The 26121-nt window shown below is 30.1% G+C and overlaps 1 protein-coding gene across 1 annotated transcript; it reads left to right on the forward strand.

Moving 5' to 3' along the window:
- On the forward strand, positions 1-25499 carry LOC119612136 (sex peptide receptor). The gene is made up of 4 exons (XM_037967878.1): positions 1-735; positions 4958-5088; positions 14383-14444; positions 23036-25499. The coding sequence occupies exons 1-4, from the start codon at positions 195-197 to the stop codon at positions 23763-23765; spliced, it is 1464 nt and encodes a 487-aa protein (XP_037823806.1). The 5' UTR covers positions 1-194; the 3' UTR covers positions 23766-25499.
- Positions 25500-26121: the final 622 nt, after the last annotated feature.

Genomic DNA, 26121 nt, shown 5'->3' on the forward strand with positions numbered 1-26121 from the left:
CAGATTTTGCAAAAATTTAAAGCAGTCAAGCATAAGGAAATAGAGAAATGAAGAAAAACTTGATTATAAAAAATTTACATAGATTAACAACATATTAACTATGAATTTATAAAACATAGAAATAAAAAAAATTGCTGCAAAAAATAATTTTCTGTAACACGAATAAATTAATTGCCAATAATAATATTTCAAAAATGAATTTACAAGAAATCTATAGTACCGCCATAACAGAAACTGTAGCTGCCGTTATGGATCCCTCTATGGCTGTCAGTTATAATAATATGAAAAATAATAATACAATTTATTCCTACGATACCTCAGCCCCCTCGGGTTGGACAGGTGATGGTGGTGGAGGAGGAGGTGGCGGGGGTAGTGGTAGTGTTGGTGCTAACAGTGCCAGTGGTAGTGTTGCTTATGAAGCTAGTGGAGATGTATTTATCAATTCAGCCAGCAATTATCTTAATACACTCGATGGCGGTATAAACAACAATACAAGACATGGTCCTATGAATTTTTCTGATTTATATTATGGCGAAGAGCGTTGTCAGAATTTTGATTTTTTAACAAATCAATCGTATTGGAATGTAACTTGTGATTCACCTGTAGAATACATTGTACCTTTATATGGCTATAGTATGCCATTCCTGCTGATAACAACAGTACTATCGAATTCATTGATTGTTTTGATATTGAGTAAAAAGAAAATGTCAACGCCTACCAATTTTGTACTAATGGGTGAGTAAATTTGACTATTTTTCTACATATTATATTTCTAAGTTTTACGTTAAATTTTTAACATAAACCAGTTTAATAACTTATTGTTAAACTATATTTACTCTTTGTGAAGCTTCTTTAGATTGCAACTAGTATAGTTTTAACTCATAAAACTTAACTCTTCCCTCATATTATCGAATTGAACTTTATGGTCCACCAATACATCTTTATTAAACATAAATTTTAGTGAAGCTTTAAATCTAAAGGGAATAGCTGTGCAAGTATATAAAATTTATTACAACTGCCAACAATGCAAATAACTAAAACTATAAATTAGATTAATGCACTCATGACACTTATAAAAAAAGGGGATTTAAAGTGTTTGTTCTACACATATGGAGAGTTTTATATTAAGAAGTAATCTAAACATTTAAAAATTTACTAGAGTCCATTAGTATGTGGCTTGCTAGTTCGATTTATGCCGACCTTAATACAACTTTCCTAGTCCTATCAACTAGTTTAAATCTACAGCCTTCTATTCCTATTATTTTAACAACAATATTTTCTTCCATTTCCAACAGAACTCCCCTTTAATAATTGAAAAGTCCAGTTAGCTTTTTTTTTATACATTGTGGTTAGTGCATAGATAAACTTTTATGATCAATAACACTAAATATGGATTTTGTCAATTCTATTTAATGACCAAGCATTTTGAAAGTATCCAATCCAATGAAAGTTTGTTGTAAAAAGTTTTGTTGTCAAGTGAAATAGTTTTCTTTTTGATGCACTTTAAAGCAGGCACTTTAGGTTTATGTGTTATTGATGTTGCACTACGAGAAAGTTAAAATATATTTCTATAATCAAACGCACAGATAAGCTTAAGTAATCTATACAAATGTCTTTATATTAAGTTACTGGGAGTAAAATTAATTTTATGCTCAAATTAAAAATTATAGGGTTAATAAAACGGTGACCATTTTTTTAATTTTAAATTGCTAAATAAATGGGAAACAAACATCTCTAAGGTTTGGTCAGTAAAGATCAACTTATTGATGTCGAAGAATAGGTGATATTCTAAGTCCTCGGATCAGTTCAAGCTAAAAAGTCCAGTGAAAATCAATGTCAAATCTAAATTACAATTATTTTATCGTAAGACTTTTAACATAATTTTAAAATTCTTAAAATTTTAATAGACTAGGGAACTGAAAAGTCTACTGACTAGTCAACTGACAAGTCTAATGCCTCGTCTACTGCCTACTTATTGACTAGTCTACCGACTACTCTCTTGACTGGTCTATTGGCTAGTATATTGGATCGTCCATTGGTTATTCCAATGACTAGTCTTTTGACTTGTCAATTGACTATTCTACTGACTTATCTAGCAAATAGTCTATTGATTATTCTACTTCATAGACTAGTCAGTCAATAGGTTAATTAAAAGATATGTCAACGAAATAGTCAACAGATTATTAAAAAGATATGTCAACGGAATAGTCAATAGACTACTAACTAGTCGATAAAATTGTCTAATGACTAGTCTATGCACTAGTTTACTGACAAGTATAGTGGCTTGTATATGGACTAGTCAACTTACTACCTTAGGGACTAATCTATGGAGTAGTTTTATTGCCATATCTATTGACTAATCTATTGACTTATGTATATATTTACTAGAATATTGACAATAACTAGTCTTTAGACTACTTACTGTCTAGGTTAGTGACTTATATATGGACTAGTCCATTGATTAGACTCTTGACTAGTTTAGTGTCTACACTATTAACTAATCTATTTATTATACTATTGACTAGTCTATTATCTTGTACATTGTAAAGTATATTGACTAGTCCATTGGCTAATCTATTCTATCTATTGAACATTTAATAGATCATTCTACTAACATTTCAATGGTCTAGTTTATGGACTGGTTTATTGACTAGTCTGTTGGTATTTTTGAAGAAATAATCAAGGACTGATATTAAAGTAAACTGAATGTAGATCTGGTCACCAGACCAGATGGATAATACTTCTTGGTTATCCATTTTAACTAAAGATCTAAATGCAGCCGATAGTATAAGAAACCACAGCGTTTCAAAAAACTTTTCCTTTACACCTAATGGTTAAAGGTCAGTCCATACTTAACTTTGAGCGAATAAAACGATTTGCTTTTTATAAGGGATTTTTCCATTTCATGCAAATTATCTCATTTGCAATTACTGTTGAATGGGGCAGATCACATTTAACTAAAACGAAGGTTTTGTTCAAAATCTTTTTCGTTAAAAATAAGATAAGGAGTAATGTATTATCCAGTCGGTTTTACTGAAAATAAGTAAATTTTACTGTTTACAAATCCTAAGCTCAAAAACAATCCCACCCTTCTTATATGTGAATTTGAAATCCTTTAGAAATGCTCCCCTATTCTATAGATAATCTACTCCAGAAAAGAACTATTTTATTATGCAGTTAAATCATGTTAATATTTTTCAACAGCAGTTGCAGTAGTAGAAACAAAAACTAAACAATTTCTAAAGTCCATAAAATAATGACAAAATAAGAAAATGGAGTAAATTTAAAACGCATACAACTAAAATCTACATCTCCCCTAAACGACAATAACTAAACGTTAAGAATTTTCTAGCATTTGCAGTAGGGGTGGTGGCATGACCATAGTAAACTTAAGTATGATAAAAGTAAAACTATTAAATGATTTTGAAATGCCAGAGAATGCTAAAAATTTATACAGAAAACTAGTACTAAAGCAAATTGTTTAATATAATCTTTTCTTAAAAAAAACATTTTATATTAAAATAATTGACATTATCATGTTTAGTAGCATAGTCATCGTCATCAGTAAAAAGTAGCTAGTATTAGCTATTTTTCTATATATATATTTTTTATTCATTAGTTTTTTTTCTCATTTTCTTAAGGTTTTCTTTTTCGGTGTTGTTTTTGTTGTTAATGCCGCTGTTGCTATTTTGTAGTTAATTTAATAAAATTATCATGTTTCATGGCCTAAAGCATTAAATAATAATTTTATTTTATTATGTGGGTCGCCGTTTATAATCAAGTGAAAACGCAAAGAAACATTAAGTGAGTGACTGTCTGTCTATCTGCCTGTCTGTCTGTCTTTCAGTCTGCCTGATAATGTTAATTTTTCAACAACAGGAAATTCTTAGTAACAGACTCCTCCGGTTACACAAATAATAATCAAAATATGCTTGGTTGCTTGCCACTTTTTAAGTTGCTATTGTATGATTAGATTATTATTATTTTTTATTAATTTATGTTTATGTGTTGGGTTTGGATATAATTTATGAAAATACTTTATTGTATAACTGTTATTAGAATTAAATGTGTAGACATTTTCAATTCTTAACTAAATTGGGCAACAAGAGCTTGAAATTGTCTTCAAATTTGTTATTAGATTTCAAATGATATTGCTGTTTTTAAAAGGAAGGGCCTCTCAGACTAGTAAAGTATTTCTACTTTTATACAACCTGTTTGCGTAAAACCCCAAGTTTATCACTTTGTAAATAACCTGTGAAATTTGAAAATAAATACATCATTTCTCCTCCAAAGGGCATATATTTGGTTTATTATTTCTGCTATATTGACATAATGTCATCTAATATATTTGCCATTATATTTCTTATGCCAATCAAATTTCAACCATAAACCAAATAAAAAAAATAAATAACCATGTTAATTAAAGCCAAGAAAACATTCAACCTCCTGTTTACGGTAGAGTCTAGTAATTTATTATGATTTTTCCCATTTACTCATAGTTGCAGTTGTTAACAACTTTTTATGGTAGTTGCTATAACTACCAGAAAAATTGTTAGAAAATCAGTAAAGTCCTACTTTTATAAACAAGCATGTGTTTGCAAAATTTCCATTGGACTTTTTTTATATACAACAGCCTGCATACAGTATTTAATGTTAATTATAAGTTTTAATAGTTATTGTTAACAACGGTAGGACAAATTAAAAAAAGTATAATTAACTGATTAAATGATGCCGTGCTAAATTTAGGCTTCTCCCTAGAAAAGAGAAAGTTCCAATTTATTGAAAAAGTATTTTTAAATCTGCGGACCGAACATTTTTTAATTTAGAAAATTTTACTTAATTCAACACTTCTTCATTTAGTTTCTTAATATTCTCCTTTTTCTGCTCACCCTTAGTTTTAAATTTTAAAAAAGTAAAAAAGAAAATGTTAATTAATATTTAATTGTTTTTGTTACAGGTATGGCTATTTATGACATGTTAACGGTGATATTTCCTGCTCCTGGTATTTGGTATATGTACACATTTGGTAATCATTATAAACCGCTGCAGCCGGTGTCAGTGTGTTATATTTATCAAATATTAAATGAGGTAAGTTCAGCTTATAATATTGAAGATATTTATTAAAAACTTAAAAAAATTCTTTGTTTCTATCAAATTCTAATTTGCTCAATAGTAACATGAAAGTTACTTAAACATACAGTACGTATGATAGATATTTAATAAATACAAATAATCATACGTCGTGTAGTACAAAGATTTTGTATTATGTACCTAAATAAGGCAGAATTCGTTACGAATTACACAAATTTTGAATTAAATTTTTTCATAAGAAAAAATAATTGTATGTAATTTAAATAAAAGCACATTAGTTAGGCAGAAATAAATTTCAATTCACTGAATTTGCAGAAATTAGTTGCAATTCTTTTTCAATTCAAATAAAGCTGTAAAATAAAATGCAATTTCATTTCCGATTTATTTGATTTGATTTCATTTCGAATTCATTCAAATAAATTAGAACAATGCCTAACAATTCAAATGAATAAAATCAAAAATGAGTTACAATCAATCAAATTCAATTTTATAGTCTAGTATATAGTCTAGTCTATAGTCTAATCTATAGTCTAATCTATAGTCTAGTCTATAGTCTAGTCTATAGTCTAGTCTATAGTCTATAGTCTAGCCTATAGTCTAGCCTATAGTCTAGCCTATAGTCTAATCTATAGTCTAGTCTATAGTCTAGTCTATAGTCTAGTCTATAGTCTAGTCTATAGTCTAGTCTATAGTCTAGTCTATAGTCTAGTCTATAGTCTAGTCTATAGTCTAGTCTATAGTCTAGTCTATAATCTAGTCTATAGTCTAGTCTATAGTCTAGCCTATAGTCTAGTCTATAGTCTAGTCTATAGTCTAGTCTATAGTCTACTCTATAGTCTACTCTATAGTCTAGTCTATAGTCTAGTCTATAGTCTAGTCTATAGTCTAGTCTATAGTCTACTCTATAGTCTACTCTATAGTCTACTCTATAGTCTACTCTATAGTCTAGTCTATAGTCTAGTCTATAGTCTAGTCTATAGTCCACTCTATAGTCTAGTCTATAGTCTACTCTATAGTCTAGCCTATAGTCTAGTCTATAGTCTAGTCTATAGTCTAGTCTATAGTCTAGTCTATAGTCTAGTCTATAGTCTAGTCTATAGTCTAGTCTATAGTCTAGTCTATAGTCTAGTCTATAGTCTAGTCTATAGTCTAGTCTATAGTCTAGTCTATAGTCTAGTCTATAGTCTAGTCTATAGTCCTATAGTCTAGTCTATAGTCTAGTCTATAGTCTAGTCTATAGTCTAGTCTATAGTCTAGTCTATAGTCTAGTCTATAGTCTAGTCTATAGTCTAGTCTATAGTCTAGTCTATAGTCTAGTCTATAGTCTAGTCTATAGTCTAGTCTATAGTCTAGTCTATAGTCTAGTCTATAGTCTAGTCTATAGTCTAGTCTATAGTCTAGTCTATAGTCTAGTCTATAGTCTAGTCTATAGTCTAGTCTATAGTCTAGTCTATAGTCTAGTCTATAGTCTAGTCTATAGTCTAGTCTAATCTAGTCTATAGTCTAGTCTATAGTCTAGTCTATAGTCTAGTCTATAGTCTAGTCTATAGTCTAGTCTATAGTCTAGTCTATAGTCTATAGTCTATCTATAGTCCTATCTTCTGCTATAGTCTAGTCTATAGTCTAGTCTATAGTCTAGCCTATAGTCTAGTCTATAGTCTACTCCTATAGTCCTAGTCTATAGTCTAGCCTATAGTCTAGTCCTAGTAGTCTAGTCCTATAGTCTAGTCTATAGTCTAGTCTATAGTCTAGCCTATAGTCTAGTCCTATAGTCTAGTCTAGTAGTCTATAGTCTAGTCTATAGTCTACTCTATAGTCTAGCCTATAGTCTAGTCTATAGTCTAGTCTATAGTTAGTCTATAGTCTAGTCTATAGTCTAGTCTATAGTCTAGTCTATAGTCTAGCTCTATAGTCCTAGTCTATAGTCTAGTCTATAGTCTAGTCTATAGTCTAGTCTATAGGCTAGTCTATAGTCTAGTCTATAGTCTAGTCTATAGTCCTAGTCTATAGTCTAGTCTATAGTCTAGTCTATAGTCTAGTCTATAGTCTAGTCTATAGTCTAGTCTATAGTCTAGTCTATAGTCTAGTCTATGTCTAGTCTAGTCTAGTCTATAGTCTAGTCTATAGTCTAGTCTATAGTTCTAGTCTATAGTCTAGTCTATAGTCTAGTCTATAGTCTAGTCTATAGTCTAGTCTATAGTCTAGTCTATAGTCTAGTCTATAGTCTAGTCTATAGTCTAGTCTATAGTCTAGTCTATAGTCTAGTCTATAGTCTAGTCTATAGTCTAGTCTATAGTCTAGTCTATAGTCTAGTCTATAGTCTAGTCTATAGTCTAGTCTATAGTCTAGTCTATAGTCTAGTCTATAGTCTAGTCTATAGTCTAGTCTATAGTCTAGTCTATAGTCTAGTCTATAGTCTAGTCTATAGTCTAGTCTATAGTCTAGTCTATAGTCTAGTCTATAGTCTCTAGTCTATAGTCTAGTCTATAGTCTAGTCTATAGTCTAGTCTATAGTCTAGTCTATAGTCTAGTCTATAGTCTAGTCTATAGTCTAGTCTATAGTCTAGTCTATAGTCTAGTCTATAGTCTAGTCTATAGTCTAGTCTAGTATAGTCTAGTCCTATAGTCTAGTCTATAGTCTAGTCCTATAGTCTAGTCCTATAGTCTAGTCTATAGTCTAGTCTATAGTCTACTCTATAGTCTAGTCTATAGTCTAGTCTATAGTCTAGCTATATCTAGTCTATAGTCTAGTCTATAGTCCTAGTCTATAGTCCTAGTCTATAGTCTAGTCTATAGTCTAGTCCTAGTCAGTCTATAGTCTAGTCTATAGTCTAGTCTATAGTCTAGTCTATATTCTAGTCTATAGTCTAGTCTATAGGCTAGTCTACTAGTCTATATCTAGTCTATAGTCTAGTCTATAGTCTAGTCTATAGTCTAGTCTATAGTCCTAGTCTATAGTCTAGTCTATAGTCTAGTCTATAGTCTAGTCTATAGTCTAGTCTATAGTCTAGTCTATAGTCTAGTCTATAGTCTAGTCTATAGTCTAGTCTATAGTCTAGTCTATAGTCTAGTCTAATAGTCTAGTCTATAGTCTAGTCTATATCTAGGTCTATAGTCTAGTCTATAGTCTAGTCTATAGTCTAGTCTATAGTCTAGTCTATAGTCTAGTCTATAGTCTAGTCTATAGTCTAGTCTATAGTCTAGTCTATAGTCTAGTCTATAGTCTAGTCTATAGTCTAGTCTATAGTCTAGTCTATAGTCTAGTCTATAGTCTAGTCTATAGTCTAGTCTATAGTCTAGTCTATAGTCTAGTCTATAGTCTAGTCTATAGTCTAGTCTATAGTCTAGTCTATAGTCTAGTCTATAGTCTAGTCTATAGTCTAGTCTATAGTCTAGTCTATAGTCTAGTCTATAGTCTAGTCTATAGTCTAGTCTATAGTCTAGTCTATAGTCTAGTCTATAGTCTAGTCTATAGTCTAGTCTATAGTCTAGTCTATAGTCTAGTCTATAGTCTAGTCTATAGTCTAGTCTATAGTCTAGTCTATAGTCTAGTCTATAGTCTAGTCTATAGTCTAGTCTATAGTCTAGTCTATAGTCTAGTCTATAGTCTAGTCTATAGTCTAGTCTATAGTCTAGTCTATAGTCTAGTCTATAGTCTAGTCTATAGTCTAGTCTATAGTCTAGTCTATAGTCTTGTATATGGTCTAGTCTATTGTATAGTCTAGTCTGAATTTTTGTCTATATTCTTGTTTATAGTCTAGTCAATAGTCAAGTCCATAGTGTAGTTTATATTCTAGACTATATATAGTCTAATCTACAGCCGCAGTAATCAGCCAAAATTACTACTATAAATTTATAGCCACACTATTCTTTATAATAGTTTACTATTACCATCAATAGTTGCTTACATATTCAAGGAAATGAAAAATGACATACGAAAATGGCATTAAAAAAACTGATGATTCTTAAAATGTAATATTGATTAATGAAAAATAAAAAAATTATACATAGTTTCTAAAACAACAAAAAACCTGCAAGAAAAAAATTTAACTAAAAACCCCCAATAACAAAAATAAAAAAATTTGAATAATTCTTTGAAATAGTATGATAAAATAATATTTCTAAAGAAAACTTTAGTCTAAAATTTTTTAAAAGTCATTTCATTGTTGTCATATGTCATTTCGAGACAAAGAAAAAAAAAACACAAACCAAACTAAAATAAACACAATTGTTATAAGTGTAAAAATATCACACCACAAATACATTTATCACTGTCAGTCTAGTGTCTATACATACATACTAGTCATATATACTGACACTTTCACTCATTTCTCTATCTTCTTGGTACAAAATTAGTTATTTCATATTTCTGCTTAACTCTCATTCTCTCGTCGCAATGGTGCAAAACGATATTGATGATAATGTTGTTGTTGTTTTTGTTGTTCTTGCTGCTGTTATGGGTTGCGGCTTGGTTTATTGTTATTCTATTTGTTTGTGTTGCTGTTGTTGGTATATTGCTCATCTTGTCGTTGCTTAGCTGCAATAGCAGCAACTAACAACATATTGACATGTTGTCGTCGTTATTGAAATGGGAATTGTTTAGTGATGAGGGAAATGAAGTGTATGTATACTTTCGTGTGTGTGTGTGTATGAGTGAAATGTAATTTAGATTATTAAATGTACATCCTTGATGTGGTAGTTTAAAAAGGATTTTCTCTATAATTTTAATAATTTTCTTATTAAATAAATTTTCTTAATATGGATATTGTGAATAGTTTTCTTTAGAAATATGCTGATATTGTAAATTGTAATGAAGTGAAGGTAAAATATTATGTATTTTGGAAATATAATTGACAGTAAATAGGATATTATGTTGTTATTGAGTAATTTTATGAAAAAGTCGAGAAGGTCGAACTAGGTTCAAAACCAAAATGCAACATGTAGTGTAATATGGCTTTATTTTCTATCTTTAAAAAGGTCCATCTGATCCATTGTTGCTTTCAAATTCCCTTAAAATTCTTAATAAAAAAACATTAAAAGTTTTTACTGACTCACTTAGCACCCCATTCTTTAGCATAAAAATCCATTATAATTACTTGACTTGTTCAGCCATAATAACTTGCATCATAATTCTTTGCGCCTGGTTGCTCTAAGTAGCCCCTTACAGCCCCTATATCATCATACAGAAACAAGTTTATTGTGCACAGCAACAACAAAAACTACAATTACTATAGCAAAAAGGGTTAACAAGCTTTAAATATTTACACACTAAATACAAGAGCAGTGTAGTTCTACACATTTGTTGTAAATTTTTTTCTTCTTCAACGCCGTCAACAAATGATGTAAATTTTAAATATGTTAGCAACATATTCATATGTTGTTTACATTATATAATCATCATTAACGACATCATTGACACCATCGCTGCTGTCACCAACATCGTTGTAGGAAAAATATTTTGCCATTTTTTTCCCAACTTAAACAGAAAACTGAAAGCTATAGCTACAGCAGTATTACTTAAGGCAAAAAGCGTTTGAAGGAAAAAAATGAACATGTTATTAGTGTTAAATTAAAGGCGTTTTTACATATATAAGTATGTAGATACTTACTTACATTTAGGACTAAAATTATGTATGTGTGTGCACACGAATATTTGTATTGGAATATATGGTCTTTGTTCATATTTACTCAAGCACCCACAATGTTTAATATTTCCCTCAATTTTAAGGTTTGCAAAAAGGGGTAGGATGTAAAGGAGGCTGACACATACTACTGTTGTAAGTGTATGTTTACTGATGAAAGGGATTTAGGTCAACGATTTTATTGTGTAACTTTGAAATCTATTTGTACTTGAGCTTGTCAAAGATATTAAAAATTTAAAAAAAGAAGAAATGAGATTGTAATAACGATAATGAATCAAATTGAAAATGTTTGTATAAAGAGTTATCAAAAAAGGGGAAAGAGTCCGTGAAAATATATAAATAAATAATATATGAAAACCGTTCTAATTATCTTATTAAACAGATGTGTACCCCAGCTTCTAAATTAAGTCTTCTTCTAAAAACCCAATTTATACTCAGAAATGAAAATAAACTTTCTCAAAAATATTCCAAAATATTTTAATCAAAACACTATATTTTTAGATAATTTAAAATATGTTAATATAAATAACACATAGTATTTATTCACCCTTTTTACTACTGATGAATAGTGTTGAAAATTACTACATTTAGTTTTTCCATAATTTTCTACTCGCTGAAATTTTATATTTCTTTTTTCTCTTATTTTGTCTAGTGTAATATGAATATTTTGGTTCAGTTGTAAGTCAATTCATGTGCATATCATAATAAATGAAAAATGGGGTCATGAAGTATCAGCAGTAGTAGTAGTTGTAATTAGAGTTCTTATTTTTCACATAACCCCCTATACGCAATTATGACAGCTATGAAAATATTTTCACATTTAATTTCTAATTTATATTTTAAAAGCGCAAAAAAAAAATAACGAAAATAAATTCACATAAACTTTTTTTGTTTGACTATAAATTGCTATCACTTTTTCTGAATATTCTCAATTGGGGGCAAGAGATTAAAAATCTAAAAGTTAATGAATATAACAAAAAAAAAAGTTTTTTGTGAAAAGGTCAAACGATGCAAATGTAACGAAATGTTAATGTTAGGGTATTTAAATAAGGAGGTTCCTATTCACAGGGAATTGGCATTGAAAAAAGTTTTAATTCAAAGTTTTTGTACTGTCATTAGCTAAAGTAATGCTATTTAAAAGAATGAAAATATTTTTACTGTATATTTAAGAAATTTTTATTTTATTTATATATGCTACTTGGCCCATCTAATGCCCAAACTTTATATGAAAAAATCCTTTAACAGCAAACAACATGCATAGATACATACATATGTACATATTTTATGAATGTATTATTTATTTTGGGATGTTCTCATACATGTGCAATAAAACCATCCAGCTGTCAGTCTAATATAGAACTGAACTAGAACTGAACTAGAACTGAACTAGAACTGAACTAGAACTGAACTAGAACTGAACTAGAACTGAACTAGAACTGAACTAGAACTGAACTAGAACTGAACTGGAACTGAACTAGAACTGAACTAGAACTGAACTAGAACTGAATTAGAACTGAACTAGAACTGAACTAACTGAACTAGAACTGACTAGACTGAAACTAGAACTGAACTAGAACTGAACTAGAACTGAACTAGAACTGAACTAGATACTGTAACTAGAACTGAACCTAGAACTGAACTAGAACTGAACTAGAAACTGAATAGAACTGAACTAGAACTGAACGAGAACTGACTGAACGAACTAGAACTGAACTAGAACTTGAACTAGAACTGAACTAGAACTTATGAACTGACTAGAACTGAAACAGAACTGAACTAGAACTGAACTGAACTGAACGAGAACTAGAACTAGAACTGAACAGAACTGGAACTATAACTGAACTAGAACTGAACTAGAACTGAACTAGAACTGAACTAGAAACTGAACTAGAACTGAACTAGACTGAACTAGAACTGAACTAAGAACTTAACTAGAACGAACTGAACTGAACTAGAACTGAAGTAGAACTGAACTAGAACTGAAACTAGAACTGAACTAGAACTGATCTAGAACTGACTAGAACTAACTAGAACTGAACTAGAATCTGAACTAAGAACTGAACTAGAACTGAACCTGACTAGGAACTGAACTAGAACTGAACTAGAACTGAACTAGAACTGAACTAGAACTGAACTAGAACTGAACTAGAACTGAACTAGAACTGAACTAGAACTGAACTGAGAACTAGAACTGAACCAGAACTGAACTAGAACTGAACTAGAACTGAACTAGAACTGAACTAGAACTGAACTAGAACTGAACTAGAACTGAACTAGAACTGAACTAGAACTGAACTAGAACTGAACTAGAACTGAACTAGAACTGAACTAGAACTGAACTAGAACTGAACTAGAACTAGAACTGAACTAGAACTGAACTAGAACTGAACTAGAACTGAACTAGAACTGAACTAGAACTGAACTAGAACTGAACTAGAACTGAACTAGAACTGAACTAGAACTGAACTAGAACTGAACTAGAACTGAACTAGAACTGAACTAGAACTGAACTAGAATTAAACTAGAACTGAACTAGAACTGAACTAGAACTGAACTAGAACTGAACTAGAACTGAACTAGAACTGAACTAGAACTGAACTAGAACTGAACTAGAACTGAACTAGAACTGAACTAGAACTGAACTAGAACTGAACTAGAAACTGAACTAGAACTGAACTAGAACTGAACTAGAACTGAACTAGAACTGAACTAGAACTGAACTAGAACTGAACTAGAACTGAACTAGAACTGAACTAGAACTGAACTAGAACTGAACTAGAACTGAACTAGAACTGAACTAGAACTGAACTAGAACTGAACTAGAACTGAACTAGAACTGAACTAGAACTGAACTAGAACTGAACTAGAACTGAACTAGAACTGAACTAGAACTGAACTAGAACTGAACTAGAACTGAACTAGAACTGAACTAGAACTGAACTAGAACTGAACTAGAACTGAACTAGAACTGAACTAGAACTGAACTAGAACTGAACTAGAACTGAACTAGAACTGAACTAGAACTGAACTAGAACTGAACTAGAACTGAACTAGAACTGAACTAGAACTGAACTAGAACTGAACTAGAACTGAACTAGAACTGAACTAGAACTGAACTAGAACTGAACTAGAACTGAACTAGAACTGAACTAGAACTGAACTAGAACTGAACTAGAACTGAACTAGAACTGAACTAGAACTGAACTAGAACTGAACTAGAACTGAACTAGAACTGAACTAGAACTGAACTAGAACTGAACTAGAACTGAACTAGAACTGAACTAGAACTGAACTAGAACTGAACTAGAACTGAACTAGAATTGAACTAGAACTGATGTATATCTTGACAGCTTTTATAAAAGTCAACGTTGATTTCCTGGAATTTTATCTACCAAAGTTGACAATATTTGACTTTTTTCTTTTGTTTGATAACAACAAAGAGGCAAGAAAATAATAGGAAACAAAGAGAAATAAAAAAATTATAACAACTAACAAACATCAAGTAGCCAAGTGCTGCAAAATAAGTAAACAATACAAAGTCAATTTTAATAATACAAATTGTTTCCTTTTATGTTTGTTTTGCTTGTAAGATTGTTTGCTTTCATTGTTTATATGACTTTAATTTTTCTCTTTATCATTATATTTTCAGATAATGCCTACAATGTGTCATACGGCCTCAATATGGTTGACTCTGGCTTTGGCTGTGCAAAGGTACGAAAAACTTATCATTGCCATTATTATATTTTAAGTATTTTGTTAAGGGTCGTTGTCAAGAGAGCAATGAAGAATGGGAACTTATGTATAACTGACATATTTATACCTATTTAAAGAAACACAATCCAAATATTTAGTGGTTTGTAATAAATCCATGTCCGATTTATCTTATAATGCATTTATTTCCTAATCATATTTAGGTTTCTTAAAAATTTTGTAATTAAATTTCCAGAAACTCTTTTTGCGATTGCACTTTATTTTATGTTATGAATGTATTTTTATAATTTTTTCCTATTAGTTTTTTTAAATTTTTGCGATTGCACTTTATTTTATGTTTTTGTTTTTTTCCTATCAGTTTTTTGTATAAAGAAATGGTCTACTAAATTTCTACAGAAAAGAATGATTTTTTTCCCTTTACCATACAAAATAAAATTTAGAGAGAATAACCATAAACATGGTTTGTAGATAAAATACAAAAAAAGGAAGATTGGGAATATTTGTTCAGTTCTAGCTCAGTTTTAGTTCCTGCACCAACATCACCTAGGTTACCATATTTTATAGAGATACTATTGCATTTTTTTTAATATTTTCAAAAATAAAAACAGCCAATAAAGAAGAGATACATTTCTAATATTATTTCTAAGGCGAATGGGAGAAAGAAAATAAAAATATAAACTATGAAAAAAATAAAAAATAAATCTCATAAACGAGATGATGATAAATTTCTATGACATTCTCATTATGTACATACTTACGAGACTAAACAGGGTCTTTATAAATGAAAAGTTGTTATCAATAAAGTGGCTGGGCTTTATGAATGTGTATGTGACGGTGTTTTTGTCGGTCCTAGAATGTGTGTCTGATTATGTCGTTGTGCGTGCTTGAATCCTTGTTAGACTTGTTAAATGACAAGTATTAGAAAATATAGAATCTCTTTAGCAAATTATTATTGATAATAATTTATTCAATAAGAGTTTTAACTTGGTAGTAAAAATCTTCAGTCTGAAGGATACATATCTCACATTTACCTTAAGAGTGTCTTAATTCGATAACTAAACTTTAGAAAAATAAATTCTTTGATTATTTCTGCCGTTTTTACTATTTTTTAATAACATGTTGGCCATTTTTCAGTATTCAGTTTATCCAGGGATATTGATATATGACATTCTTAATGGAAATGTACGATAAATTCCAATAGTTTTGAAAGGAGCCAAGGATACAAAATTTATCCAGTTTTTTGAATATAATTTTTATAGTTTTAAGTTATTTGTGCTTTTTGTAGTTCAGAGATGTAACCAAATGTGATTTAAGTTCAACTTATTTCCTTCTCGAAAAAAGACTAAGAATTGCAGGAATATAACATACCACTTCTGGTGTTACTAGTACTTTTCTCATATTTTTGCTTTACTCTGCATACCATTTGGATTGTGTCTTTTACATTTATGTTAATGTCATCTATGTTTAAGATTAGATTATTGAAATATACATGATTTACTTCGTCCTAGTAGTTGCTGTCGTAGAAATGTTGGATTGCTACTAAGTAGACATTGTAGTCTTCGGAAAATTTATTAGTTCTATTGTAATACTCGCAGTATTGATTATTCATCATCATTTTCCCAACATTCATGTTACAACTAATAAAATGTCATGTTCAATTTGTCGCTTTTCTCTCAAGGCCATTTGCATTTTTTATTTCTTTAAGCAGAAATAACTTCTTCCATTATAATTCTTAGATTTATTAGCATTAAATAATAAAGTAAAAAAAAATTATTTAACTTTTTATTTCTTTAATAATTTTTATCAACATTAGTGCTAATGAGTTCAATAATTGGATTAAAAAGTTTAGGTTCCGCCTTTAATTTTCTATAATGTCATTGGTGAACTTTTGTATATTTCAGTTAATTTATTGTAAAATAACTTTGCAATTAGATTAATTGCCAATTCTTCAATCGACATCTATCAAAATGTATAGATATAAGTAATATTTAGATGGAAAAATATTTCTTACAATTTAAGCGTTAATAATTTATACTTAAATGGAAATTATTTATTGGACAAAATATTTAATTAATAATGAATAATATGAAAAATTTTTATTAAAATAATAATTGGCAACAGTATAAATCTTTAATGTTATAATCACTTTCTGTTCTAGTTCAGTTCTAGTTCTAGTTCAATTCTAGTTCAGTTCTAGTTCAGTTCTAGTTCAGTTCTAGTTCAGTTCTAGTTCAGTTCTAGTTCAGTTCTAGTTCAGTTCTAGTTCAGTTCTAGTTCAGTTCTAGTTCAGTTATAGTTCAGTTCTAGTTCAGTTCTAGTTCAGTTCTAGTTTCAGTTCTAGTTCAGTTCTAGTTCAGTTCTAGTTCAGTTCTAGTTCAGTTCTAGTTCAGTTCTAGTTCAGTTCTAGTTCAGTTCTAGTAGTCAGTTCTATTTCAGTTCTAGTTCAGTTCTAGTTCAGTTCTAGTTCAGTTCTAGTTCAGTTCTAGTTCAGTTCTAGTTCAGTTCTAGTTCAGTTCTAGTTCAGTTCTAGTTCAGTTCTAGTTCAGTTCTAGTTCAGTTCTAGTTCAGTTCTAGTTCAGTTCTAGTTCAGTTCTAGTTCAGTTCTAGTTCAGTTCTAGTTCAGTTCTAGTTCAGTTCTAGTTCAGTTCTAGTTCAGTTCTAGTTCAGTTCTAGTTCAGTTCTAGTTCAGTTCTAGTTCAGTTCTAGTTCAGTTCTAGTTCAGTTCTAGTTCAGTTCTAGTTCAGTTCTAGTTCAGTTCTAGTTCAGTTCTAGTTCAGTTCTAGTTCAGTTCTAGTTCAGTTCTAGTTCAGTTCTAGTTCAGTTCTAGTTCAGTTCTAGTTCAGTTCTAGTTCAGTTCTAGTTCAGTTCTAGTTCAGTTCTAGTTCAGTTCTAGTTCAGTTCTAGTTCAGTTAGTTCAGTTCTAGTTCAGTTCTAGTTCAGTTCTAGTTCAGTTCTAGTTCAGTTCTAGTTCAGTTCTAGTTCAGTTCTAGTTCAGTTCTAGTTCAGTTCTAGTTCAGTTCTAGTTCAGTTCTAGTTCAGTTCTAGTTCAGTTCTAGTTCAGTTCTAGTTCAGTTCTAGTTAGTTCTAGTTCAGGTTCTAGTTCAGTTTCTAGTTCAGTTCTAGTTCAGTTCTAATTCAGCTCTAGTTTAGTTCTAGTTCAGTTCTAGTTCAGTTCTAGTTCAAGAGTCATAAACTAATATTATTAGTACAAAAATTAATTATAGGTACTTTTTTAATATATTTCTGTCTGATAGCCAATAAATCTAGACGCATTAAACCAATTAATATTTCTCACACCATGTTTGCCATAATGACATTTAAAAAGAAAGAAGTAACAAAATTTACTCTAACCCGTCCGATTAACACACACAAAAATGTTTTCCAAATAAATTTCACTTTATTTTCAAATTTCATTAATTTTATCACTAATTGATGGCTTTTATGGTTAAATTATAATAAATTAACATGGTGTTAACTGATTTGGTTAAGGCCTTAATTTAGTTGTCTACAGCAATGAAAACAAAAAAATAACAGCAAAAACCAACAGAAAATAAAATAAATACCATACTTTAGCATTATTTGTTTTAATACTTTTGTTGTTATTTATTTATTTCGTTAAACAAATAAAAAACCAAAAAACTTTATTAATAAACAATTTGCTAAGAAACTCCTTTAAAATTAAAGAAACACGTAAAGTAAAAGAAGCATAAGAAACATTTTACATTTGGCCAAAATAATATAGTAGAAGTATACACATGTATAAACTTAAAATGAAAATAAATCAAAGTCTTAGATATCAGAGCCAAAAACAAGCAACATCGACATCAACAACAGTAGCAACGCAACACGAACGTTTTAACCAGATTGTAAAATATTGAATGTTTGTAACATTTTGCTATTTTACAAGATTATTTCATGGTCATGACCGTTCTTTCATTTTCTCATATTTTGGCCGAGGTTTTTCTAGGAAAAGTTTTTATTTAAGTCAATAAACGGATTTTTTTTTTTTTGCTTTTATAATATTATTTTTTTCTTAAACTTAACCTTGAGCTGGTGTAAAATGAAAGAAATGCAACAATATTTTCTATATGGTGTGTTTTAAAACAATAGAATTAAAATTTTTTGTTTTCGGATTGTTATTAGTTCAGAAATGTTATTTTTGATAAATTTTCTCTTTTATCCGATAAATTGTCAGTTTATTAGAAAATTTACCGTAAATTATCTTTTTATAGGAAATTTTCGACAGATGTATAGAATTTGATTTTTGTAGGAAATTATTGATAAATTTCTTTTTATATAAAAATTTTCTTTTAAAAGAAATTTTAACGAAAATCGATAAATTTTCATTTTATAGGAAATTTTCGATAAATTTTCTTTTCATAAGGTTTTTTCGGTAAATTTTCTTTTTATAGGAAAATTTCTAGATATTTTCCTTTTTATATGAAATTATCGATAAATTTTCTTTTTATAGGAAATTTTCGATAAATTTTCATTTAATAGGAAATTTCCGATAAATTTTCATTATATAGGAAATTTTAGATAAATTTTCTTTTTATAGGAAAATTTCGATAAATTTTCTTTTTATACGAAATTTTCAATAAATTTTCTTTTTATAGGAAATTTTCGATAAATTTTCTTTTTATATGAAATTTTCGATAAATTTTCTTTTTATAGGAACTTTTCGATAAATTTTAATATTTATAGGCATTTTCGATAAATTTTCATTTTATAGGGAATTATCGACAAAATTTATCATTATATTTAGGATAAATAATTTTTTTTCGATAAATTTTCTTTTTATAGGAAATTATCGATAAATTTTCTTTTTATAGGGAATTATCGAAAAATATTGTCTTTATAGGGAATCATCGATAAATTTTTATTTTATAGAAAATTTTCGATAAATTTTCTTTTTATAGGAAATTTTCGATAAATTTTCTCGTTACAGAAAATTTTCGATAAATTTTCTTTTTATAGGAAATTTTTGAAAATCTTTCTTTTTATAGGAAATTTTCAATAAATTTTCTTTTATAGGAATAAATATAATAAATTTCGATAAATTTCCTTTATACAGAATATTTGAGAAAAATTTCATATAATAGACAATTTCCGATAAATTATATTTTTATACGATAATTTTGATCATATCTTGATACAATTGACATTGGACAACATGACGGATGATTGTTATTTAATTACCAAAAATCATTTATACGCCACAATTAACTTTTTCATGGAATTTATTTAAAAGGAAAAATGTCCTTTAAAAAAATTCGTTTTTTTAGATTTTAATACTCAATACACTTTAAAAACGTGAATCTGCTTATATTTTATTGTAAATAATCATCATCGTCAACTCAATAATTTTGTAAAAAAATTTCTATGGAAATCGTAAAAATAAAAAAAAAAAACACCGCAACACCATCGAGAAAACAACACAAACTTAAGGGTTTAAACTGACATGAGTTAAAAGTAATTTTGATTGGCAATAAAAGTCAAATTACGTACATACAAAACCCATCGTTACATATACAATATGTACATGAATTGATATTCTTGTGAATGTATAAATACATACGTTCGTATCAAAAAAAACACGAACGATTGAAGCTATAAAAATATTATGATATTAAAGACATTTCACAAAAATAAATTTATTTATGCGAAGACATAAAAATAGCTAAAAATACATTTTGGAAAAAAGAAATGTTTTAAAATAAACATAAAATATAATTGTGTTTGTAAAATAAATATATTGATAGCTAATGGCTAAAGTATGCTGGAAATTTCTAATAAAAAAAAATAACTAAAGAGATTATATTTTTCTCTTTTATTTGGCTGGAACCTCGTAAAAATATAACATTTATGTATTTTTGGCAATAAAAGGTGTGCAATTTAAAAATAACGCAAATACTGGAAGTTTTGAATGTTTACTTGATTAAAGAATATTTTCTCTTTCTATTCTAAGTAGACGGATTGATTGCTAATCTATAGTATGGTATAATGTATATTCTAGTCTATAGTCTAGTCTATAGTCTAGGTCTAGTCTATAGTCTAGTCTATAGTCTAGTCTATAGTCTAGTCTATAGTCTAGTCTATAGTCTAGTCTATAGTCTAGCATTAGTCTAGTCTATAGTAGTCTAGTTAGGCTATAGTCTCGTCTCTAGTCTAGTCTATAGTCTAGTCTATAGTCTAGTCTATAGTCTAGTCCTTATAGTCTAGTCATATAGTTATCTAGTCTATAGTCTAGTTAGTCTATAGTTCTAGTCTAAGTTAGTCTAGTCTATAGTCTCAGTCTATAGTCTAAGTTATAGTCTAGTCTTAGGTCTAGTCTATGTCTAGTCTATAGTTCTAGTCTATAGTCTAGTCTCTAGTCTAGTCTATAGTGTCTAGTCTATCTGTCTAGTCTATAGTCTAGTCTATAGTCTAGTCTATAGTCTAGTCTATAGTCTAGTCTATAGTCTAGTCTATAGTCTAGTCTATAGTCTAGTCTATAGTCTAGTCTATAGTCTAGTCTATAGTCTAGTCTATAGTCTAGTCTATAGTCTAGTCTATAGTCTAGTCATAGTCTAGTCTATAGTCTAGTCTATAGTCTAGTCTATAGTCTAGTCTATAGTCTAGTCTATAGTCTAGTCTATAGTCTAGTCTATAGTCTAGTCTATAGTCTAGTCTATAGTCTAGTCTATAGTCTAGTCTATAGTCTAGTCTATAGTCTAGTCTATAGTCTAGTCTATAGTCTAGTCTATAGTCTAGTCTATAGTCTAGTCTATAGTCTAGTCTATAGTCTAGTCTATAGTCTAGTCTATAGTCTAGTCTATAGTCTAGTCTATAGTCTAGTCTATAGTCTAGTCTATAGTCTAGTCTATAGTCTAGTCTATAGTCTAGTCTATAGTCTAGTCTATAGTCTAGTCTATAGTCTAGTCTATAGTCTAGTCTATAGTCTAGTCTATAGTCTAGTCTATAGTCTAGTCTATAGTCTAGTCTATAGTCTAGTCTATAGTCTAGTCTATAGTCTAGTCTATAGTCTAGTCTATAGTCTAGTCTATAGTCTAGTCTATAGTCTAGTCTGTAGTCTAGTCTATAGTCTAGTCTATAGTCTAGTCTATAGTCTAGTCTATAGTCTAGTCTATAGTCTAGTCTATAGTCTAGTCTATAGTCTAGTCTATAGTCTAGTCTATAGTCTAGTCTATAGTCTAGTCTATAGTCTAGTCTATAGTCTAGTCTATAGTCTAGTCTATAGTCTAGTCTATAGTCTAGTCTATAGTCTAGTCTAGTCTATAGTCTAGTCTATAGTCTAGTCTATAGTCTAGTCTATAGTCTAGTCTATAGTCTAGTCTATAGTCTAGTCTATAGTCTAGTCTATAGTCTAGTCTATAGTCTAGTCTATAGTCTAGTCTATAGTCTAGTCTATAGTCTAGTCTATAGTCTAGTCTATAGTCTAGTCTATAGTCTAGTCTATAGTCTAGTCTATAGTCTAGTCTATAGTCTAGTCTATAGTCTAGTCTATAGTCTAGTCTATAGTCTAGTCTATAGTCTAGTCTATAGTCTAGTCTATAGTCTAGTCTATAGTCTAATCTATAGTCTAGTCTATAGTCTAGTCTATAGTCTAGTCTATAGTCTAGTCTATAGTCTAGTCTATAGTCTAGTCTATAGTCTAGTCTATAGTCTAGTCTATAGTCTAGTCTATAGTCTAGTCTATAGTCTAGTCTATAGTCTAGTCTATAGTCTAGTCTATAGTCTAGTCTATAGTCTAGTCTATAGTCTAGTCTATAGTCTAGTCTATAGTCTAGTCTATAGTCTAGTCTATAGTCTAGTCTATAGTCTAGTCTATAGTCTAGTCTATAGTCTAGTCTATAGTCTAGTCTATAGTCTAGTCTATAGTCTAGTCTATAGTCTAGTCTATAGTCTAGTCTATAGTCTAGTCTATAGTCTAGTCTATAGTCTAGTCTATAGTCTAGTCTATAGTCTAGTCTATAGTCTAGTCTATAGTCTAGTCTTATAGTCTAGTCTAGTAGTCTAGTCTATAGTCTAGTCTATAGTCTAGTCTATAGTCTGTCTATAGTCTAGTCTATAGTCTAGTCTATAGTCTTGTCTATAGTCTAGTCTATAGTCCTAGTCTATAGTCTTGTCTATAGTCTAGTCTATAGCCTAGTCTATAGTCTTGTCTATAGTCTAGTCTATAGCCTAGTCTATAGTCTAGTCTATAGTCTAGTCTATAGTCCTAGTCTATAGTCTTGTCTATAGTCTAGTCTATAGTCTAGTCTATAGTCTAGTCTATAGTCTAGTCTATAGTCTAGTCTATAGTCTAGTCTATAGTCTAGTCTATAGTCTAGTCTATAGTCTAGTCTATAGTCTAGTCTATAGTCTAGTCTATAGTCTAGTCTATAGTCTAGTCTATAGTCTACTCTATAGTCTAGTCGATAATATGGTCTATAGTCTGGTCTATAGTTTATTCTATAACCTAGTCTATAGGCTAGTCTATATTCTAGTCTGGTGTTGTCTATAGGCAAGTCTGCCGTCTAGCAAAGTGTTTCTTAATAATTTGTTTTATGAAATTATGTTAATATTTATCTTTTTTCCTTTTCTTGCAGATACATCTATGTTTGTCATGCCCCCATGGCCCATACCTGGTGTACGATGCCGCGCGTAAAGCGCTGTACCCTCTATATAACCATAGCAGCTTTTCTGCATCAAAGTACGAAACTACTAGATCACACTTTCGAACCAGTTCAAATACATTGGGAAGGACAAGTGGTAGAAGTTTGTCATATGCGTACCGCTAACTGGGTGGATGATTATATTGGCGAGGATTTATATTATACATCATATTTTCTATTTCGAGTGATATTTGTACATCTAGTGCCGTGCATAATGTTGGTCACCCTCAATATACTGCTATTTGCAGCCATGCGTCAGGCCCAGGAAAGAAGAAAACTACTCTTTAGGGAGAATCGCAAAAAGGAATGCAAGAAACTGAGAGAAAGCAACTGTACAACACTAATGTTAATAGTGGTGGTGACAGTATTCTTAATTGTAGAGATACCCATAGCAGTAGTGACAGCCATGCATATTGTTTCGTCTTTGTATATTAATTTCATGGATTACGATAGTGCCAACATTTTAATAACATTCACGAATTTCTTCCTAGTTGTCAGTTATCCCATTAACTTTGGCATCTATTGTGGCATGTCGCGTCAATTCCGTGAGACTTTCAAGGAGATCTTCTTGGGCAGCATGGCTGTAAAGAAAGATAATTCGTCCAAGTATTCTATTGTTAATGGACCACGTACTTGCACGAACACCAATGAGACTGTACTCTAGTAAAGGTTTCTTCTAATGCCGTTTCGAAAAAGTTGGAAACAACGGAGACGGCATTCAAGTTTTTGCAGCAGTGTCACAGAAATACCAGTGGGTGGTGGAAGAGGTGATACCACAGCCACCACCAGTATAAGTGCTTGTGGCGTAGGAGGTGCTGGTGGTGCTAGCAGTAGTAGTGGTGGTATTATAAGTCATAGAAATAGTGTAACTAATATAGATGGCGGTGCTGCAAGACGCTGTAGTGAACAGCATCAGCAACATTTTGTTGTGATGGATATTATCAACGAGGATAAAGTGGAAGTTTAGATTTTAAGAGTATATCCATTTTTCTTGGTATAAACTAGTATTAAAAAATACAACAACTATAAAATAACAATAGCAGCAGAGTAATATTAATACAACACAAACATTTATATATAAAAAAAGTAATATCTTTAAGTTTGGTGGTTTTGACAATTGTATTATAGTTATGAAAGAGTACTTGTTAAGTAAATGTGTGTCTGTAACTCTATACAAAATATTTGTTATATTTCTAAGGTTTATTTATAAGCTTTATTTGTACTTTATGTAAGTAAATACTGTAATAATAGTTAATAGGCTTTTATTTATTACATTTTATTTTCTCATACTATTTATTATATATTTAAAAATTTTGTTAGTAGAAAGAGGCAGAAAACAAAAAGAAATTTAATTCGAATTTATTACTATATTTTTTATATACAAATTAAGTAAATTTTAATGAAAATGTATAAAGAGTTTAAAAGGAGTGCTATTGTTTTGAATTTATAATTGCTATATAGTCTGTAATTGAAGATTTGAGTGTGTTAATTGAAAGTTTCGGCATTTAACTAAATACTGCAAATATGAATCTCAAAATTTTTTAAAATATAATTGCCGGTTGTTTAAACTATTTTAAATTAAAGTTTTAAGCTAAATGCAGGGAAGGGATTAAGAGTGCGTTCCGAATTATTATTTCTGACTTGAAGGCGCTTTCAAAAACAACAATTACATATGTATATGAAGTGTAAGACATATTTTAATTGGTGCAATATAGCATGGTTTACAATAGTAAATATGTTTTATGTTGAAATCTGCCATCAAATCAACACATCAACCTGTAGCTTAGTACTTTAACATAGCCTATAATAAAAACTTATCTAACCTATAGTCTAGTATATAGTATAGTCTTTTGCTTGTTAGTTTGTTGAGCTCAAACAGTCAAGTAGAGTCGAGCGCAATTCGTTTTAACACAACAGCTTCACTCTTCATATGTAGTATTATTTATTAGATACAGCATGCAGCAGAGTGAAACCTCTGGAGGTCATTAACTGTTGACCCAGAAATTTAGCTTACCAAAGTTGGATATGAAGCAGTTGCCAACTAATCTTTCTCCTGGCGGCTAGTGCAGAACATTCGCGGAGAAAATGGAACCGTTTTTTTCATTTTCCTTGCAACTGCCACAGTATTTATTGAAGGGGAGATCAAGCAGACCTTGCGTCTAGTGTCTAGATATTACTTCCAGAAGTCTCAATATGTCCCATAAATACCGGGTTATATACTGCCTAGTGCGTTTCTTATTAAAAGAAGGCCAACATTAACACATCTACAGTCTAAATGATAGGCAATTTTCTAGTTTAGTCAATAGTCTCGTCTATAGTCTAGTCTATAGTAAAGTCTATAGTTAAAGTCTTGTGTGTAGTCTAGTCTATAGTTTTCTCCACAGACTAGCCTTGTAGTCTACTTGTGGTCTAATCTATAGTCTAGTCTATGGTCTATAGTGTTGTCTCTACTCTAGTCTAAGGTCTAGTCTATAATCTAAGCTATAGTATAGTCTATGATAGACTATATTAGACTATAGACTAGACTATAGACTAGACTATAGACTAGACTATAGACTAGACTATAGACTAGACTATAGACTAGACTATAGACTAGACTATAGACTAGACTATAGACTAGACTATAGACTAGACTATAGACTAGACTATAGACTAGACTAGACTAGACTATAGACTAGACTATAGACTAGACTATAGACTAGACTATAGACTAGACTATAGACTAGACTATAGACTAGACTATAGACTAGACTATAGACTAGACTATAGACTAGACTATAGACTAGACTACTAGACTAGACTATAGACTAGACTATAGACTAGACTATAGACTAGGACTATAGACTAGACTATAGACTAGACTATAGACTAGACTATAGACTAGACTATAGACTAGACTATAGACTAGACTATAGACTAGACTATAGACTAGACTATAGACTAGACTATAGACTAGACTATAGACTAGACTATAGACTAGACTATAGACTAGACTATAGACTAGACTATAGACTAGACTA

Source organism: Lucilia sericata, unplaced genomic scaffold, assembly GCF_015586225.1.
Source record: "Lucilia sericata isolate MDLA Ls3-8-SP2 unplaced genomic scaffold, ASM1558622v1 Contig001610F_arrow, whole genome shotgun sequence".
NCBI lineage: Eukaryota > Metazoa > Arthropoda > Insecta > Diptera > Calliphoridae > Lucilia > Lucilia sericata.

What these genes read in the sequence shown, in the direction of transcription:
- LOC119612136 (XM_037967878.1), top strand. Translation starts at nt 195, where the DNA reads ATGAATTTACAAGAAATCTATAGTACCGCCATAACAGAAACTGTAGCT. An exon ending in TACCAATTTTGTACTAATGG is followed by an intron (nt 736 to 4,957) that starts GTGAGTAAATTT and finishes TTTTTGTTACAG; the next exon opens with GTATGGCTATTTATGACATG. An exon ending in TTTATCAAATATTAAATGAG is followed by an intron (nt 5,089 to 14,382) that starts GTAAGTTCAGCT and finishes TTATATTTTCAG; the next exon opens with ATAATGCCTACAATGTGTCA.